The sequence below is a fragment of the Periplaneta americana genome, chromosome 6 (genome assembly GCF_040183065.1).
Source record: "Periplaneta americana isolate PAMFEO1 chromosome 6, P.americana_PAMFEO1_priV1, whole genome shotgun sequence".
Classification (NCBI taxonomy): domain Eukaryota; kingdom Metazoa; phylum Arthropoda; class Insecta; order Blattodea; family Blattidae; genus Periplaneta; species Periplaneta americana.
The window spans coordinates 103408685-103429826 of record NC_091122.1 but is presented as its reverse complement, the minus strand read 5'-3'; the positions used below and the strand labels follow the sequence as shown (position 1 = coordinate 103429826).

Below are 21142 nucleotides of genomic sequence, written 5' to 3'. Positions count from 1 at the left end.
AATTAACTGTGGATTATGATGCAGAGAGTTCCATTTTTTTCCCTTGAGATTGTGTTATCAAATTTTGTTTGTTGAAGTGTAAGTATGTAGATTTAATAAATTTTTTCACAGGGTAATACATAGATTTAGTAACAGGTCTGTAAATAGCAGTGCTGCGCTTCTTTGCTAAAGCATCTCGTTTCCCAGGATTCCACAATGGGATGGTATCCATTGGAATACAATTCTTTTATTGAGTGTTATTAATTGAGAGAGCATTTTAGTTATTTCAAGAATGTTGAAGTGTGTATTTTCACAAAGAATATCGAAATTATTTTTGCAGTATTTTATATGAGGAAGTAGAAAAGTTGTGTAAGATAACCCTTAAAAGCTCATCCCAGTCACATCAAGAGTCTGGAAGGAATTCAAAGAGCCGTCGGCATAACAATGACTGGTGCACATTACCTCACTAACAATGTCGAACTCTACAATGAACTTTATATACCCTTCCTGGTTGCTCATATTAAAAAACTACAGTCTACTTACAGGAATAAGCTACTTCTTCATGTCAACCCTTTACTAAGAGAAATAACGTAACTTCCATCTAATACCTTCATCTTTAACGGTCTTATCAATCAATTTTCTTTAATATTACATATTTATATTTCAATTTGTATCATCATATATTTTGTAAAAGGCAAGGGTTCAAGAGACCTGGTACTTTTAATATAACACCTTAAAAGAAAAGAAAAAAAAACTAAAAACGAACTTGATTTCGTGAACAAATTCTACTGGTACCAGTCTTTCTTCAACTTTTTTTTCTAATAACGGTGCTGACTTACTTCAATTTCACTCAAGCATCTCACTCTAGGGGAACATGCCACAATAATAAAATTGTAGACTCTCTGTCCCTAGCATACCTCTTGGTACACCATGGGAGATGGTCTACAGGGCACCAGTATGATGATTATGATAATTATTGAAGTAATAGTGGAATGCCAGTTGGGGAAAGGGGAAAAACTCCATGAAAATCTACCACAAATTTCACTTAGATCCTCCAGGATTCGTACTCGGGTTACAAGCATGGGAAGCAAGAGTTATAGCCATTTGGCTAACAGTGTACTCACAATAATTGTTTTTATTAGTATTTACATTATTGCGTCTACAACTTTTTCTTCTTTAGTGAACATATCTTACATCAGTGTAGACAGAGCAATAAAAGCCTTAAATGCTGACTGTTATGATATTGGTAATTAATAAAATTATAAATATACAAAACCTATTTACCATGGAATCTAAAAATATCTATATGTTGAAATCAGATCATTATACCTTTTTATACACAGCAGAACTTCGATTATTGTCGTCTTTGAACACTGCCATTTCTGTTAATTGTCATTTGCCATTTATAATATTATTCCTCCTGGTTGAGTGTTAGAGAAAGCCGTATAGCCTTAACTTTGCAGGTTAAATAAACAATTATTATTATTATTATTATTATTATTAAATTCGATTATCTTCGAAATTTTGTACTGTAACAGTAATTTTTGCCAGACCATATACCTACCAATACATTCTTAGCTAAATGTTTTATATTACAGTTTTATGAATCACACTGCCAAGTCCAGATCCTACAGAATCACAGATGAAACAACTCAGTACTTATTGGTAAAGTTATTGAAGGATGTTCTTTTTACACAGATGATGTAGTTTTATTTTACACAAAACAGCTCCAGAGAAAAGTGCTATAAGTGTGAAAATAGTAGACAGCTTTAGAAACGTTACTTCCTTAGAAGTTAAATTAAATGTTACTAGTGATTTCGACTAGCGAATAGTGAACATAAACCGTACATATAAAATTTCTTATAAATATCAGAAAAATGATTAATGTGAAATATTAGTATAGAAATTTGGAAAAATTAGCAATGACTAGGGCCACAGGTAATGAAAGTTCGTCATGGCATTATGATATGAAAGAGCATAATTCTTAATTGTGATAATTTTTTTTCGAAGTTTCTTCAAGGTAACTGGGTTGATCTTCTAGGAACATTTATATATCACAACCTTTTGTCACAATCATATGGATTCACATGAATCGATTACATTTGGGGAGGATGAAAATATAAGGAAAACTTCACCACAAGATGACAGTTTCTCAGGAAAAGTAAAATAAATCCTAGACTATCTGCTGTCTACAATCTGCGAGTTAATAGCTACAACTGGGATAGACATTCACGTTACAACAGTGCTTCATAGACTTTTGGAAGTTGGGCAAGACTCGTAAGCCATTAAAAAAACTGCTAACCCCTGATATGTGCAAAAAATGCTTAATATGGGCGAAATTACATAGAAACTGACAGTGAATGACTAGAAGAAGGTATTTTTTCCAATGGATCTCAATTCGAGGTTCATGACCACTGTGTTACTTACGTCCATAAAGGATCCAAAAAAGTTTCATCAACTCATCTTCAACAAGCACAAAAACATCTCCCAAAAATGTTTTGGAGTTGTTTTACACACGAAGGGCCTAGATCATTAATTTCTATCAAGGGAATGATGAATAGTGACAATTATATTCGCATATTGGAGACTTAAGAGTCTTATTGCAGCTGAAGAAATCATTTCCAGAAGGTAATGGTGTGTTTCAACAAGACAATTTTTACCACACACCACAAGAGAGTGATCTGGTCACCAGAATGTATTAAGTTGGATTTCTTTTATCTAGTCAAGTGAGAAACTTCCGTTAAAATTAGCAGTCGTGGTCTTATAGCTTTTACTAACTAGTACGGGGGGGGGGGGGGAGCAGAGATTAAGACTTACTCCCAGATTAGTTGTGCAGATTATGAAAATTAGTTCTAATACCCACATCTTTCCTTAACTACCAGTTTTACAACAAAAGACAAAGAATAATATACGATTTTCGTAACAGTGGAAGTTCTTCTCTTTTAGGGTTACTGTGTAAACCGCATACACACTTAACAGAAACTATCTAAGTGACTGAGATATTGTTTACAACCACGTTTATCATCATTCTGAATCAATCTATTGAGAACTTCGAACCTACAAAAAATACCGACTTGCAATGATTAGTACATTATTAGACATGTTTGAATACAATCTTTCACTGAAATTCCTTCCATATAATAACATATTCAAAATCAATTAGCAACTCATAATGCCATAAAACATACAGTATTTTATTATTCAACAGAAAAAGTGTCTCCTATACCATCATGATTTCAGGTACGGCAATAGTAATGATTTCTAGTATATGTGTGTGGATGGATGGAAAATTTATGTCTAAGAGTATATCATACACAATAAAGCTATGATAAAATTGCAAATGTCTTAAATTTAGCTAATATTGAATTAAATTTAACAAATAACACAGTATTAAATGTCAAATTTTATTTGAAGCTACTATCGAGAATTGAACTGTATCAAAACGGTCAGATCCAACAGATAATTTCAAATCTCATATTCAGAGTATACTGTCCATCCATAAACCACAAAAGAAGTAAATTAAAATCATCAGTGCCAGTTGCAGAAGACATAGCCTTGCAATATATATCAGTGGCGTATACTGGTTAAAGGGTTTGGGCTACCACTGACCCTATTATTACACAAAATATATCTAACAATTACTTTAATTTTAATTACTATGGTAAAACTAATAATACAAAATTATTACATTATGTTATACTATGAACTTTTTCTTTTGTAATTTCCTTGGGCTACCGTCGGTAGCCCCGGTAGCCTGCAAAATACACCCCTGGTATATATTGACTACACCCCAACTCTGGCTACTAGCAACAGGCATCTATAATGAACACTGATCAAAATACCCTTCATTTCTCATGAAAAACAACAACTGAATAGACTACACTGGACTTCATGTTGTCAGCAAACAGCTTGATACATTAAGAAGATTGATTGATTCAGAATATAAACGTAAAAACAGAAATGGACAAAAAAAAATAGTTGTTACTTTCTCAAAGGTAAAAACAGTTTTACCTAGTATTATTGTCTTTTGATAATAATCACAATTTTTTAAAACAAGTGAACAATGATAATCGAAGTTCTACTGTAGGAGTAAGAAAAGTAAAAATTAACTTAAAGAAGAAGTAAAAATTACCAGTAGCTCCACCAAGTCCCGTTTTGACGGAGTCCACTGCTACATCTCGAATATAAGCAGTGTGTTCTGGGCGAACAAACAAATATAGACAGACTCCTACTAGTTGTACGTATGTCACCATTACGTAACTACGATCTCGCGAAAGCACTTTCTGCAGCTCTTCTCCCCATGCTTTCGCATTTTCCGAACTGAAAATTAAAAGTTAATAATTTCATGCTTAATCCATTGTACATCTCAAAGAAGAAGAAAACGAACAATTAACATAGAGAAAATAGTTGAGCAAAAAAAATACAAATTGAATTATACATCATCATCGTCATCGTCATTGTCATTGTCATTGTCATTGTCATCACCATCTACAAGAACTAGGCTTCTTCAAAGTCTGATGAAGGGTGGGTGCAGCAGAGAAAAAATTCTCCCCTGCACCGGGATTCGAACCTGTGTCTTCAGCTCTATGTGTTGACACTCTATCTACTGAGCCACACTGGATTCCCATTCCAATGCCAGATTGAATCCTCTCAGTTTAAGCTCCATCACCTCTTGGGTTCCCTCTAGTGGCCAACCCTCATGCACTGCGTCACAGATATGATAGTGGTACAATGTCCAACACATTAATGTGCAGAGGTGCACTCATTACGAGTGATTGAGTGGCCGAGATCTGACAGAATGAGCGCCGTCTTCAATCCAGCATCGGAATGGGAATCTGGATTGGCTCAGTGGATAGAGCGTCAGCACGTAGAGCTGAAGACCTGGGTTCAAATCCCAGTACTGGAGAGAATTTTTTCTCTGCTCCACTCATCCTTCATCATATGATGACGCAGAATTTCTGCATGGAAATATCCTATGTACTTTGGTACATCGTAATAATATATTCTTCAAAATCTGTTTCAGTTTCAGAGTTAAAATTATATGTTGTATATTCGTAATAGAGTTATGAATTAAATTATTTTAAATTTTAAAATGGATTTTAGACATCTATAAAGAGGTCCCATAAATCCAGGCCTCTAGAACATGTCTTTAAGAATCAAAGTAAAGAAATCCATAGGAGCAATTTTTTACTAAAAATCCCTACAGTCACAGCTTTCCTCAGTCCATTATCGTGTGACTTCAGATAATCTGATCTGATAATTCTGTCTGTCTGTAGGCTACAGTGAATCTTACATTGCAATAAATACATCTTTAATGTTACACTATTTTTCAAACATACTATGTTCGAGACTAATTAAAATAAATCAATGCAAAAATTTCATTATTGAATTAGTTGGTTTTTAATGTCTACTACTTGACAACTATGTCATTAGTTCTTCTCAACTGGTCTCGGTTTAGCTGATACTTAGTTTAAATTTTTGAACTCTGCACATACAGTATTTGTTGAGGAGTTCATTACATATAGCAAGATTATTAGTAGACATGTTCCCATTCTTCTTCATTGGAGGTTTCAGAATTGTTATTTGACATTGTTACCAAGGGTGAAAGGAGAATATTTGCATGCATAGACAACTTTTTGTACGGACAAAGGAATCTTTTATATTTAATGACTACTTTTTCATTGATTAGAAGCCACACTTAAAATTTTCCCCATAAGTTCACAGGCAAGCAAGTAACCACTATATTACCAAGGATAACTTATGTTGCGGAAGATAAAAGATGGAAACTTACCTAGCAGCCATAATATTACTGGCATTCAGGTCGACAATTTCTTCAAATCCTACTGCAAAAATGTCAATAGGAGAATCGTCCTCAGGTACATTAGTAACATCAACAAGAGCTGAAAAAAAATTGTATCCACGTCACAGCACAATTTCAAGATTTACACAGGTCTTCAATTTTATAACAATAAATTAGCTCCCATTTGGAGTCTTTGTACAGCTTTATCCTTTCAACGTAGAAAGAATGGCTAAAGTTGAACATAAACAATGTCTGATGAATTTTACAAAACAGAAGGGACAGAAAAGAAGAAGATGATGATGATAACAATGATAGTGATGGTGGTGACAGCCATTTTGTTACTTTATAGGTATGTTAGGTATGACACAGTTTCATAATTTAGAGTAATAGTTAATTCAGAATAAAATAATTTTCTTCATTCATCATTTTTGCTTTCTCTTATTAAATTAACATGGTTACTGTTATGAAATCTAGCAGACGAAAAAGCAGTGTTACCATCATAAATGAAATCAGCATCATATCACGCATCTGCTGTATGTCAAACCCATAACACATAAGTAGAATGGTGAACAATATCAGTTTTTAATTATTGCTTACATGTCATTCCTACACTTCATGCTGAAAGTTGTTGACTGCCTTTCATCAGATACTTGGTAACATGCAAACAAACTTACTTGCTTACTTATAGCTTTTAAGAAACCCGGAGGTTCACTGCCGCTATCACATAAGCCTACCATCAGTCCCTATCCTGTGTAAGATTAATCCAGTCTCTATCATCATATCTCACCTCCCTCAAATCCATTTGAATATTATCCTCCCATCTACGTCTCGGCATCCTCAAAGGTCTTTTTCTCTCCAGCTTCCCAACTAACACTCTATATGCATTTCTGGATTCACTCATACGTACTAACATGTCCAGCCCATCTCAAATGTTTGGATTTAATGTTCCTAATTATGTCAGGTGAAGAATACAATGCATGCAGTTATGCATTGTGTAACTTTCTCCATTCTCCTGTAACTTCATCCCTCTTAGCCCCAAATATTTTCCTAAGCACCTTATTCTCAAATACCCTTAACCTCTGTTCCTCTCTCAAAGTGAGAGTCCAAGTTTTACAACCATACAGAACAACCAGTAATAGAACTGTTTTATAAATTCTAACTTTCAGACTTTTTGACAGCAGACTAGATGACAAAATTTTCTCAAATGAATAATAATAGGTATTTCCCACACTTATTCTGTGTTTAATTTTTCTCTTGAGTGTCATTTATATTTGTTACTGTTGCTCCAAGATATTTGAATTTTTCCACCTCTTTGAAGGATAAATTTCCAATTTTTATATATCCATTTCATACAATATTCTGGTCACGAGACATAATCATATACTTTGTCGTTTCGTAATTTACTCTCAAACCTATCCCTTTACTTGCTTCAAGTAGAATTTCCATGTTTTTCCTAATCATTTGTGGATTTTCTCCTAACATATCGACGTCATCCGCATAGACAAGAAGCTGATGTAACCCGTTCAATTCCAAACCCTGTCTGTTATCCTAAACTTTCCTAATGGCATATTCTAGAGCAAAGTTAAAAAGTAAAGATGATAGTGCATCTCGTTGCTTTAGGCTGCAGTGAACTGAAAAGTATCTGACAGAAACTGGCCTATACGAACTCTGCTGTACGTTTCACTAAGACACATTTTAATTAATCAAACCCATCACTGTAAAAAACAGTTTGTTACGAAACCACACATGTAAACAAACAACTGACCAAAATATTACAGTATCTGAAGTTTACTGGTTACCAAGAAAGGTAAAGGAAACTTATTCTTGGATTCATTACTAAGAGTATTCTCCAGGAATATTTTCAAGGTGTTCGACGTGGTGCGAGTTTTTTTCGGTTTTTATGCCATGTCATATTTGCAGATACATTTAATGTTTCAGAACTTTGTATATTCCATCATCAGAGAAGACAAGGAAAGGGGAATCTGTTATCGAGAGTTATTCTTCAGAACTGACCTGTGAAGGTCTTAGATCATATGTCAATCCGATGCTTTCAGCTGTCAAAATACTCAATTTATATTAATAACAAGAGTCAGCAACTAGAAGCCAAGACCAGTAGATGTACAGAAAACATGTTTCGAATAGCAGTAATCAGCATAGAGAACGATGCTCTAAGATAAGCTAATACAGGATCATCGGAGCAACAGGTGCAGCAGTAGACGAAAGTAAAATGGGAATGCATTTATTGTGTTGTATAGATGAAGAATTGAAAATTAATGATAAAGTTTATAATCTCGAATACTGTGAAAAAAATTGTGACAAGCCAGAGTTTTGAACTGGAATTGAACAAAGGCATCTAGGAATGAAACAGAAGGACAATGAACATGAAAGTATGCATAGGTCAGTAGAGGGAAGGCAGCATGCTAGGAAGAAAGAAATGCAGACGACACTAAGAAGTGGATAGTAGATTCTGTTGACAATGGATTAATGAAACAGCTGGAAGTATCTGAAGTCAGGAGCATAGACAAGACTAACAAAAGAAATGAAGTAGAAGCAGTGGCAGCTCACATTAAGGGGCACATGGGCACATGCTCCCCATTCATTTTATTTTTCCCACAAAAAAATAAAGCAATTTTTGCTTAAAATTATCGGCTGAAAACTTAATGATTTAAGAGCTTCCAATCAGACATAAACATACAGTGAAATGTGAATGCTTTCAGCTATGGTGAGCGAGTGGAATTATGGAATCATTCGGCTCAGGCTCCGTAGTTATAGTGCCCATCCTTTGCACATGCACATAGATAACTTAGAGTTTCAAGTGCAAGAAGAGTGGTGTGAGGTGATGGATATGGGGGTGAGAAGATGAGAGGGAAAGCATCAGCCAAGGCTTAGTCATTCGCGTGGTCATCCTTTGCACATGCGCAAATGGTTTTAACAACGTGTATATAGAACGCAATGTTACCATTATGCATTAAGCATAACACTGCCATGGCCCGAAGAACCAACTGAGTTGCCATCTTAGCTATTCTGTAGCTAGATCTAGCTTTTTTTAGATTAGTTACTGTAATTGCTATATTTCATATCGGAGGAGGCAATGCTTAACTATGTTTTTCCATTAATTTAGCTATTAAAATTAAACTGTTTAACATTGTTAATATAGAAGATTAGCTATATTCAAAATTATTGTAGGCTACTTTATTTATTAAGAATGTTGGCAACATTGACAACTGTACGAAATACATGTTCTCGGTTCCCGCATTTATATTCGTAGTGGTGATTATAAAATTCCAAGTGTTATTAATAATTCTCTTCCTTTTTATTTTAAGTGTGAAGTTAGTTACATTAGTGTTTGTTGTGTGCTTGTGTACTTGTTCATTTCAATATGAATGAAGTTAGTGAACTAATTGGAAGGCAATTAGATTACGACAGCAGAATTCGAGCCAAGAAAGACTGACAGCATTAGCAATGCTTTCAATTGAGAGTAAAATGGTGTGTTTGAATTCTAACTTCAACCAGCGAGTTATCGAAGTATTTGTTCAAGCTAAGAACGTCATCTATAAATAGAAAGGTTAGTGCATTCTTGATATTTACATTTTGCTATTGAAATTTTCAGCAAATATTCAGTATGGCAAGCCTATGTTCGTGTAGTGAGGAACCTATGGGTTCAATTAATCCAATATTAGTGTTTTAAGTTTTGGCCCACCAAGTAATTTGGTCACGAGCTACCACTGAGTAGAAGACATGGTAAGAACGAACAAAGAAACGAAGCAACTACTAGGAATAGAATGGGAGAAACATAGTGAGAGTGAGGAGAAAATTTATGAGACGAAAGGATGAGGAAGTGAAAAAAAAAAAGGTTGGATAAAGATGAAGAATCAATTAAGGAGAATATTAGGGATTGTAAGGAGAGGGTAGATAGAGCTTTTGAGATGATATTAAATAAGAGTGACAAAATGGAGGACAAGATAGTAAGAACGGTGGAATTAGTGAAGAAGGAGAGTGATAAAAAGAGAGTGCAAGGAAGTCAGGGGTAGCGAAAGTGATAAAATAAGAACAGAGAAGAAAGTGTAGAGAGTGTAGTAAGAGGGACATAGATACAATAAATCAAAGTGAAAATGTATCTCAATGAAACTTATAGCAGAGTCCGTATAGGCCAATTTCTGTCAGATGCTTTTCCAATTCACTGCGGGCTAAAGCAACGAAATGCAATATCACTTTTACTTTTTAACTTTGCTGTAGAACAGGGGTGGGAAACTCGTATTGTAAACAGGGGAGTCAGCGTAAACTCGTATTGTAAACAGTGCAGTCAGTATGAGTATCTACGTAAAACAGTAACTGTAGCGGGAGAAGCTAAGCTCTCTGAGAGTGGCTGTTTCCTGTTCGTGCTCTAGAATATGCCATTAGGAAAGTTCAGGAAAACAAGGAGGTTTGGAATTGAATGGGTTACATCAGTTACTTGTTTATGCGAATGACATGAATATGTTAGTAGAAAATCCACGAACAATTAGGGAAAACACGGGAATATTACTTGAAGCAAGTAAGGAGATAGGTTTGGAAGTAAACTCCGAAAAAACTAAGTGTACGATTTTGTCTCGTGAACAGAAAACAGTACAAAATAGAAATATAAAAACTGGAAATTTATCGTTTGAAAAGGTCGAAAAATTCGATACCTTGGAGCAACAGTAACAAATATAAATGACACTTAAGAGGAAATTAAACGCAGAATAAACATTAGTATTTAGTATTAGTATTTATTCATTTAACCTGGTAGAGATAAGGCCACTAGGCCTTCTCTTCCCCTTTCCCAGGGGATTACTACTACAATATCAAGAATACAACTACAATTATAATATTACAAGTAATATTACATTTACAATTAAATAAAAATCGAAGTACGAGTATGAGAAGAAGAGAAGGAGAAGTGAATGTAAATTTATTTTCTTATCTAGTTTAAGCCAATCTATTGCTTCTAGGGATGGAGTAATATGATCATATTTGCGAACACTGCTTACAAAACGTACACACAAATTATGAGCACAAAGTTTCGTTTTGTTGTAGATGGAAAGGTCAGTCAGTAAAATGTTGGCATAGTCAAAATAGAGCAATATCAGCATCTACACATGGGACTTTTTTTTAAACAAGAAGGAAGAAGAACAATTATACTTTTCAGCACATGGATAATAGAACATACTTTTCTGCATGTCCCAGTTGAGATTACTATTCATGTAAATGCCAAGATTTTTTACTGAAGAACTGAAAGAAATATGCACTTCGGAATATATAATTTATTTCTTTCACGTGTTAAAACTAGGTTACTTTAAAGGAAGAAATGTCAAGTGTTTTATGGTGTCGGTTTGCTGTTTGTGTCCTAATATAATTGCTTGTGTCTTTCCAGGATTGATTTTAAGATGGAGATTTTTTGTCAATGTCTTCGTTCAGTTTGTCATCATTTACTCGGTCTAAGCGGAAGAACTGTGGCACTGAAGGTCATCTTCATACACGTGATGGTTACAATGTCTTATAAGTGATGTAATATTATTGACATGTATTATGAACAACAATGATCTGAGTACCGATCCCTATAGTATACCTGATGTTATGTTAAGCCAAGAGGAACTTCGGTTCCCAGATACAAATATGGGAAGTGCCTGTTATTATTCAATTGAAGCTTTTGTCATTCAGTCTGCTCTCGATAAAGCTGAAAGTTAGAATTTATGAAACAATTATATTACTGGTTGTTCTGTATGGCTGTGAAACTTGGACTCTCACTTTAAGAGAGAAACAAAGATTAAGAGTATTCGAGAATCAGGTACTTAAGAAAATATTTGGGGCTAAGAGGGATGAAGTTACAGGAGAATGGAGGAAGTTACACAATGCAGAACTGCACGCATTGTATTCTTCACCTAACATAATTAGGAACATTAAATCAAGACGTTTGAGATGACATGTAGCACGTATGGGCGAATCTAGCAATGCATATAGTGTGTTAGTTGGAAGACCTGAGTGGAAAGCCCTTTGCGGAGACCAAGGAAAATAATATTAAAATAGATTTGAGGGAGGTGGGACATGATGGTAGGGACTGGATTAATCTTGCTCATGATAGGGACCAATGGCGAGCTTATGGGAGGGGGGGCAATGAATCTCTGGGTTCCTTACAAGTAGTTTGTAAGTAAATAAAAATGAATATCGGAATCAAATGAGAAGTGAAAGAGAGAGAAATCAGTAGTGAAATTATGTGAGTTGGATAATTAATGTGAATCAGTGTTGTGGAGTTGGGAGTAGTATCAGGGGTACTGTAAGTGTAAGAGTATTTTATATACATATGAATATACGTAAAAAAAAAAAACAAAAAAAAAAGAGGGAGTTTGGAGTAGGAACGAAGGAAAGGAATAAGTATGTAAATCAATTTAGGAGAGAATAGTATTGAAATAATAGGTGATGTGTTGTAAAATAGAGAAAATGAAAATGTATACAAATAATTTAGAAGAGAATAGCTGGGAAAGAAGGAATAAGAGTAAGTGAATTTGAAAATTGAAAATAAAAATAATGCAAATAATTAATGAAAAGAATATGCAATATTTAAATAGGAAAGCAGGAAAAGGAAGAAAGACAGTTTAGGTATGAGAGAGAATAGAAGAGGATAGATAGGGAATAGGGAAGGATACGAATTAAACGAGAAATACTTGGTAAATGAATATATTAACACAAAATAGTGAGGTACAAAATAGATTATAAGAATTAGACTAGATGATAGTGAAAAAAATCGGCAGCAGCAGCAATAGTAGTAGTAGTAGTAGTAGTAGTAGTAATGAACAAAGATTGTACAGGATATGGGTAGATATTAAAGTATGGTGAACCGAAAAGCAAAAATGTAAAGGTCCACCATAACCATGAATTGTAAAGTTGGCTGACAAATATCATATCATATATATCATATTAATAACAAAGTGAATATATTTTACAAAGTTCATGATTTTGCCTGAGATGATAAAATTTGATTTTCATAGGAGATAATGATGCGATCCAAATATCAAGTGGCTGATACTATGTATCTAATTCACGATACTAATTATGACTTTCAAAAATCTTGAATCATCAGGATCATCTAAGTTGAATTTTTTTTCATCACTGAATATTATACACTTCCAGCATTCCTTCCAGGTGACGTGTTCCTTAGCCCAGTCAACACATCTCTGTTTATGGTGGACTGTCAGACAGGGTTGCATCTTCCTTTTCTTGTGTTTCAACATGTTCGTCTGACTAGCCTGGATAACGTTGATTTATGAACATTGATAATGGGATCATGAGAAAGTTGTCCCAACGAAGATCCGCCAGCACTGAGCTTTCTGATCACATGCCTCTTCTATCGAGGCATAAGTTTCTGAGGTCTTCCAGGCAACTTTATCATTCCATAATTATTTCCTAACTACAGGAAGATAATTATCACGCATGGTGACCTGCCAAGCCTTCTTGCTATTTCCCAAGACTAACAACCTTCTTCTTCGTAGGCTTTAACCTGATCTTGTCCAAAGCTGGACAACCCTGCTTTCCGACCCATACTACTTATTAACTTACTTATTTATTTACTTTACTTACTTAGACAAAGATTCATTGCCACTAAATTCAATAACTCACTTTCTAGTTACAGACAAACTTATCGAGGTCTACCTCAGGGCGCTGTCCTCAGCACAACTTTATTCAATATTTATATAAATGACTTACCCTCCCTATTAGAGGAATCAAACATGAAAACAGCACTATTTGCAGATGATATAGTTTTGTGGACTTCCGGATCTTACAGACATAGAGACAAAACTCAAAATTCTGCTCTTAAAGCTCTAATTCAACTACATGAATGGAATACATCAAATTTGATGACACTCAATTTAAGCAAAAGTAACTACCAAATATTTTCACTTGGTAAAAAAGAAAGAGAATTCAATATCCAATACAATGGCCAACACCTTCCTAGGACTTATGAATCCAAATATCTTGGAGTTATTTTCGATAGTAAGTTAACATGGAGAAACCATTTGAAATACATTTCTGAAAAAGCTCGTAAAAGATTCTCCCTTCTAAAAAGACTAGCAGGAAAGAAATGGGGATGCTCTAGGAATACTTTGAACACTACTTACAAAATGTTTATGCAGCCAGTGCTGACATACTGCGGAGAAATTTTAATTACTTCACCTTTCATAAACGAAATAGAATATGTTCAAAACCAAGCTCTCAGACTCATTACTGGTGGAATCAATACAACGCCAATAGATTCTATGAGATTCCTCACTAATATTAACAGCATCAAAATGACAATAGAAGAAAAAGCATTGATTCAATATGAAAAACTTATCAGATTACCAGGTAACAATTGGCATTCATACAGTCCTCTTTGTAGATTGAAAACTCAAAAAAAGTTTCATATCCATTGTTCAAGAATTAAAACAGAAAATCAATATCCCAAATTTAAAAGAAAACTTACAAATTAAACCAAACCCTTTAACTCTATTAAATATAGAATATAATCTAAATTTAACAGAAGAAATACTGAAATCAGAAGTAAACACTGAAATACTGAAACAATTGTCTTTAGAGACAATTAATATTAGGTACCTTCCACAAAACTGGCTTCATTTATACACCGATGGATCCTTGATCTCCAGAGAACAAGGTGCCGGTGCAGGTGTTACGTGCTGTCTCTTCTCACTTTATAGATCTCTTGGATATGGAACAACAAGTTTTGATGGTGAAATCATTGCAATAAATGAATGTCTCAGGAATCTTCTATGCCACATCAATAAATTTAGGAATGCAGTTATATTGTCAGACTCCAAAGCAGCTATTCTATCAATTGTCTCTAAACACACACCTTCATCTCAAACAGCAGAAATAACTAAAATGATCTCTCAATTATTATCAGTCAGTAAAAGAATTGTATTCCAATGGATACCATCCCATTGTGGAATCCTGGGAAACGAGAATGCGGATGCTTTAGCAAAGAAGGGCAGCACTGCTACTTACAGACCTGTTATTAAATTTACGTATTACTCTGTAAAGAGATTTATTAAATCTACATACTTAGACTTCAACAAACAAAATTTGATAACTCAATCCCAAGGGAAAAAATGGAACTCTCTGCATCAAAATCCACAGTTAATTCCCGATTTACCACGAAAATTGTCTGTAGCTGCATTTAGATTGGCAACAGCCATGATTGTTTGGCCAAGCACCTGCATAGAATTGGAATATATCAGTCCCCTAACTGCCCATTGTGCAACTCAAACCAAGAAATGGATTCGGAACACCTCAAAATCTGTGCTTCAGTGGCTAGTCATGATAATATCTTTGAAAAATATTGGAGTGCAAGAGGTCAAATGACTTTATTGTCAAACGCCTGGCATTGGAAAACAACAACAACAACTTATTTATGCACTCTTCACAAACACTCTGCAGCTGCAGCAAAGTGTATGAGTACGAAAGGCACGAAATATTCAGCCTGGTCATAACATTTTGTAACAAGTGCTTTCTGTCTTCCGATCAGCGTGCAATGAATGTATTTGTTTCTATCTAGGCCTACGATACAGGCCATATAATTTGATGTACCTAAGTTACAATATATTTTATTTCAGTTTTTCTCTATACATGATAAGTTTCATTAGTTCGTCTTACCATTATGCATTATATATACAGTATAAATAAAAAATTAATTTAAAATCGTTGCCACTTGAAATGTTATTTTCTACAATATTTCCTTCACATATTGCATGCAAAATGACAGGCTGCTAGTATGCCAAATTGTTAAAGCAAAGAATATTTATTTTTTAATTCCTTTATCACTGCTCCACATTGGGATGTTTACTTAAAATCTGACAGTAAACTTTTTTTGTAAAAGAAACTAGACTATGAGAACATGTACTAGTACTTACACTGTGATTTTGCTACATGAGGAGCATCTAACAGTCAGTCAGAAAGGGAAAGGTCCTTGTAGACAACACTTCTGAAGTGTTTCCCTCTATTCACATTATATGTTCCAACAGCTATTCTATTATTGTATATTTATTGTAGTGCTTGCACATCTGCCATTTATTTTTATCACTGTTCCACGTTGGAATGGCTACTTAAAACCTGGCAGTAAACTTTTTTCCTGTAAAAGAAACTAGACTATGAGAGCATGTACTAGTACTCACATTGTGATTTCGCTACACGAGGAGCATCTAACAGCCAGTCAGAAAGGGAAAGATCCTTGTAGACAACACTTCTGAAGTGCTTCCCTCCATTCACATTGTATGTTCCAACAGCTATTCTAGCATTCATGGGGAAAATATATTCATTGTAGCGCTTGCACATCTGTCGCAGTACACTTGTTGAAGCTGAAATGAAAGAAACAGCCAGTTTATAATAATATCTGGTGAGTTCGCAATAAGTAAGACATATTAAGAAATTTAAGGTCGTGGATTTTTGCGGGATACTCCTGTTTCTCCTACCAGCACTCCACCATGCTCTATTAATCATCATTATCATCATGCAAGCAGATTTTGAGTTAAGTTAGCAATGTATAGAGTAGCACGAGAGTCTATTCTGCCCTTTAACAGACAGAAGATAGTCTTCCTTCGTAAGCAAGCTTTAGCATGAGGGAAATTGGTCGCGAGATCGGAAGAAGTCATAGTGATGTTGTTAGGCCATGGAATCACTATCGTGTGACACAAAATGTTGAAGACTTGCCTCTTTGAAAAGTGGTCACCCACGATCAATAACTCCAACTAAGACCACTATTGCAAGTAACGGCTCATAGAATTCGAGAAGACAACTCAACACAGCTACGGCATGCCTTTACTGCAGGCAACTGAAAGGGCTGTGACAACTCACACAATCAGAAACCGTCTGCACATGGACAACTTACACTCCAGGGGACTTTTGCGAGCAGCAACAATAACTCTCTGCACTGTGGCTAGGGAGCATTTGGATTGGAATCTGGAAGAATGGCACGAAATTTCCTTCAGCAACGAGTGCAGAATTTTTGTCTGATGCCTGACAATCGTCAGAGAAGAGTGTCCAGAGAGCCAAGTACTCAGTTGCATGGTTCCAGCAGGGAGGCGGATCAGTAATGTTTTAGGCTGATGTCATGTATGAATATTGAGCACTGCTTATCGCCATCCGTGCACACCGCTCCCACCTTGTAAACACCTTCCTTCAAGAGGCAGGAATCAATCTGATGGAATGGCCTGCGATGTCTTCAAATATGAATCCTACTGAACATGATTGGGACCAACTGAAGAAGAGGGCAGTGCAACGATATAGGAATCCGCCCCAAATGCTGGGTAACCTTAGGAGAATCGTTGTCGAAGAATGGGACAGACTGGACCACAACAGCCTCGATTACCTTCTGGACAGCAAGCACGGGGTTGGGTTGGCTAACAGATACTAAAGCTAGCCAGGAATAGACGTTTTAATTTCAGAATTTTACAGGCAGATACACTTTCTCGAATAATGCCTTTTTTTGTCAGTGTTTTGTTTTACCTTTACAATAAATCTTTATCTAAGTTTCAAAAGGTTTGTGCTTTTCATCTCTTACTCCCTAGAGTCATTAGCTTCACTGTGATTTAAAAAATCAAATGGTGCAAGACTTTTTTTGAGCAGTGTAGTTCGCCTCCGATGGTGCATCAAGGGCAACGCCTTACTTAAAAATGGCTTTTAAGGAACCCCAAGGTTCATTGCTGTCCTCACATGAGACCACCATCGGTCCCTATCCCTACAGGCAACACCTATAGTGGCAAAAAGAGTTACAGTTTTGGCACGTCTCTCCTAATCTTCATTCCATACAAGATGATTCAGCATGCAAACAAATGTACATGTCAGAAGTCCATTCTATTGGCTGCAGGACAAAGAACCACTTTATTGCGTTTAGAACGCGATGTTTATTAGTTCTCAGTCTGAAAACAATAACTTGTAACTTGTATGTTCGAGGAGTTGATAGGAAACGTGTTGTTTTTCTAAACATGAAAAGGAAATACGATATACAAAGCCACTGGAAAAGCAATAAAGGTGGTCAAGAAGGAATGCAATTTGTAGGTGGGGACGAGCATTGACAGTTGGCATAACAAGATGACAGGGAAGTTGTGTAATCATATATAACGGCATCACAACTCACAACAAAACCCAGAATAGTGGTGCCAGTTTCTATATGTTCCTGGTAATCTACACAATATGGTGTCAGCGCTGTGCAGTATTGAAATTGAGTGTTGTTAATGTCCTACAACATATGTGATAGTACAAGCTATAATGGTAGAGCTAGTTGTCGGTAATTCAGGGCTCAAACATCATAATATCCTAGCAGTCTGTTACCTGACGTGAATGCTTCATGTGTGAATGAGGATTGGATGGGCATGCTTGAATGTAAGTCAAATAGGTAACTACCATTGGATAAAGAAAATGCACTAAGTTAAACAAAATCAGTCACCTCTCTTTTCGTTCCACATAAATTATGAAGAGGTTTGTGACAGAATGCAGAAAATGTTAACTTGCAAAGATGTGAGAGATTAACTACAACAAAATGTACACATCATCTGCAATCTTCCTCTGTTTGTATCAGTAACAGTACCAGTACATAAAAATCCTTGAACAATGCACACATAAAGCACATACTTCAGAGAAATGAATATTAAGTAACATAATAATATATTCTAGTCCATAATATTTGAACAGACTAACAGAAAAAAAAATAGTTTTTTTTTTAATGTTAAATGAAGTGGTTTATTTTGAAGAAAAAATTAATGTTTCCTGTTAAAATTACTTAGGGGTTCCCTTAACTTGGGTAGGCTTAATTAAATTATACCTTGGCCTGAAAATCTTTTCTATATTCATATGATAATTGATCTCATAAATTTATTATAATTACTTGTTACATTTTATTACGATATTTAATACATTCTTGTTGTATATGAACTGTCCTATAAAGGCCATGTTTCAGACTCTCTGAAAGAAATGTTCATACTAACATCGAAAACTTTCAAAATAATTTGCTTTCTGAATTACATAAGATTATTGTATCATCACTATTGATAAAGTATTTGAATTTATAATAGATGGTATTAAAATTATTTTTGTATGTACTCTATTCCATTCTGAGAATACTGGTACTTCATCCATATAAATATTAAGGAATGTAGGTGGTATGCAACATTGTCTGAATCCTCTATTAATGTTTCTTTTTCTTTTTTTTCATGTAACATTTCGTTATTTGCTTTTCTTTCTTTTAATTTCTTTATTGATCTCAGTAACTAAGAACTAAATACATTAGTGTGCAAAATTAATTAAGAAAAAAAAGGTAAATTAATGCTTTACTTCTTTTCTTACATCAATTTACATTCTGCGTCCTTGTATGGTTTATGAATTCTGGAGTTACTGAATTTGCGACATTCTGATACAACCTATTTTACTTCATCACTCTCATACAGTATATCATCGCATTCTTTGTTAATTATTCCATGTTTCCTTGGTATTATATTACAAAAAAAAAAAAAAACTTCAGTGCAGTTGAGGCCTAGTGAGTTTCCTGGCCAACTGATAATCATGATTTTATTTCTATTGAGGAGATTAATTATTTTTAGAGAAGAAAGGCAGGGTGCAATATATTTCAAGAATTAATTTTTACTCATTCTAAAGCAATATTCTTTTTGTTCCATCCCTAAATTACAGTACTTTTCTTCACAAAAGGAATATTTTGAATACCATGCAACATGTTGGATGGCAGCAGGATGCGGGCACGGTCTGCCAGCTCGCTGTTGAGGGTGCTTCCCAGCAGAAGCACGTCAATAGCCTCCTGTTTGCTATTATCTAACAAGTTATTCTGGATGGTGCGGGCTGCAGATCTAGCTCCATCCATCAACTGTAACAGCAATATACTCCTATCAGAGATTATTCACATTAAATATTTACTACTAGTATTCATTTTTAGCAAGTGTCTCACCTTTGAGCCTCCTTGTATTGCACCTGTACCAGCATAAATTTTACTAACTTCGTTGCCATTGTTGATCCACATCTGGCGGAACACTTCCTCAAATCGAGACACCATCTGCTGTTTATCCATCAGATGGAGCAGATGCAACTGCTTGATAAGTGTCTGAAACAAATATATTCAGAAGATACAAACTGTGGCTTCTTCCTTTATGAAGTCAACTCGCAACATATGTCAACGAATTGATAAACTATAAATATGTTTATAATATTTATAAGAAATGCTTACTTACTTACAAATGGCTTTTAAGGAACTCACAGGTTCATTGCCACCCTCACATAAGCCCGCCATTGGTCCCTATTCCGTGCAAGATTAATCCAGTTTCTATCATCATATCCCACCTCCCTCAAATCCATTTTAATATTATCCTTCCATCTACGTCTCGGCCTCCCCAAACGTCTTTTTCCCTCCGGTCTCCCAACTAACACACTATATGCATTTCTGGATTCGCCCATACATGCTACATGACCTGCCCATCTCAAATGTCTGGAGTTAATGTTCCTAATTATGTCAGGTGAAGAATACAATGCGTGCAGTTCTGCATTGTATAACTTTCTCCATTCTCCTGTAACTTCATCCCTCTTAGCCCCAAACATTTTTCTATTCTCAAACACCCTTATCTCTGTTCCTCTCTCTATCATCATATTGCACCTTCCTCAATTCCATTTTAATATTATCCTTCCATCTATGTCTTGGCCTCGCCAAAGGTCTTTTTCCCTCCGGTCTCCCAATTAACACTCTATATGCATTTCTGGATTCGCCCATACGTGCTACATGCCCTGCCCATCTCAAACGTCTGGATTTAATGTTCCTAATTATGTCAGGTGAAGAATACAATGCATGCAGTTCTGCGTTGTGTAACTTCCTCCATTCTCCTGTAACTTCATCCCTTTTAGCCCCAAATATCTTCCTAAGAACCTTATTCTCAAACACCCTTAACCTATGTTCCTCTCTCAAAGTGAGAGTCCAAGTTTCACAACCATACAGAACAACCGATAATATAATTGTTTTATAAATTCTAACTTTCAGATTTCTTGACAGCAGACTAGATGACAAAAGCTTCTCAAGCGAATAATAACAGGTATTTCTCATATTTATTCTGTGTTTAATTTCCTCCCAAGTGTCATTTATATTTGTTACTGTTGCTCCAAGATATTTGAATTTTTCCACCTCTTCGAAGGATAACTCTCCAATTTTTATGCTTCCATTTCGTACCATATTCTGGTAACGAGACATAATCACATACTTTATCTTTTCGGGATTTACTTCCAAACCTATCACTTTACTTGCTTCAAAGTAAAATCTCCGTGTTTTCCCTAATAGTTTGTTGATTTTCTCCTAACATATTCACGTCA

At 35.2% G+C, this 21142-nt stretch overlaps 1 protein-coding gene across 3 annotated transcripts in view; it reads right to left on the bottom strand.

Annotated features, from left to right (window-relative positions):
- Synj (synaptojanin) overlaps nt 1-21142 on the bottom strand; it is a 137345-nt gene that overhangs the window by 79028 nt on the left and 37175 nt on the right. For all 3 annotated transcript variants that reach the window (XM_069828632.1, XM_069828631.1, XM_069828634.1), the window contains exons 9-13: nt 19740-19892; nt 19502-19658; nt 15961-16143; nt 5771-5879; nt 4112-4299 (exon numbers count right to left, since the gene is read on the bottom strand). In XM_069828632.1, coding sequence (XP_069684733.1) covers nt 4112-4299; nt 5771-5879; nt 15961-16143; nt 19502-19658; nt 19740-19892 — 790 coding nt within the window. The remainder of the gene's footprint in view (nt 1-4111; nt 4300-5770; nt 5880-15960; nt 16144-19501; nt 19659-19739; nt 19893-21142) is intronic.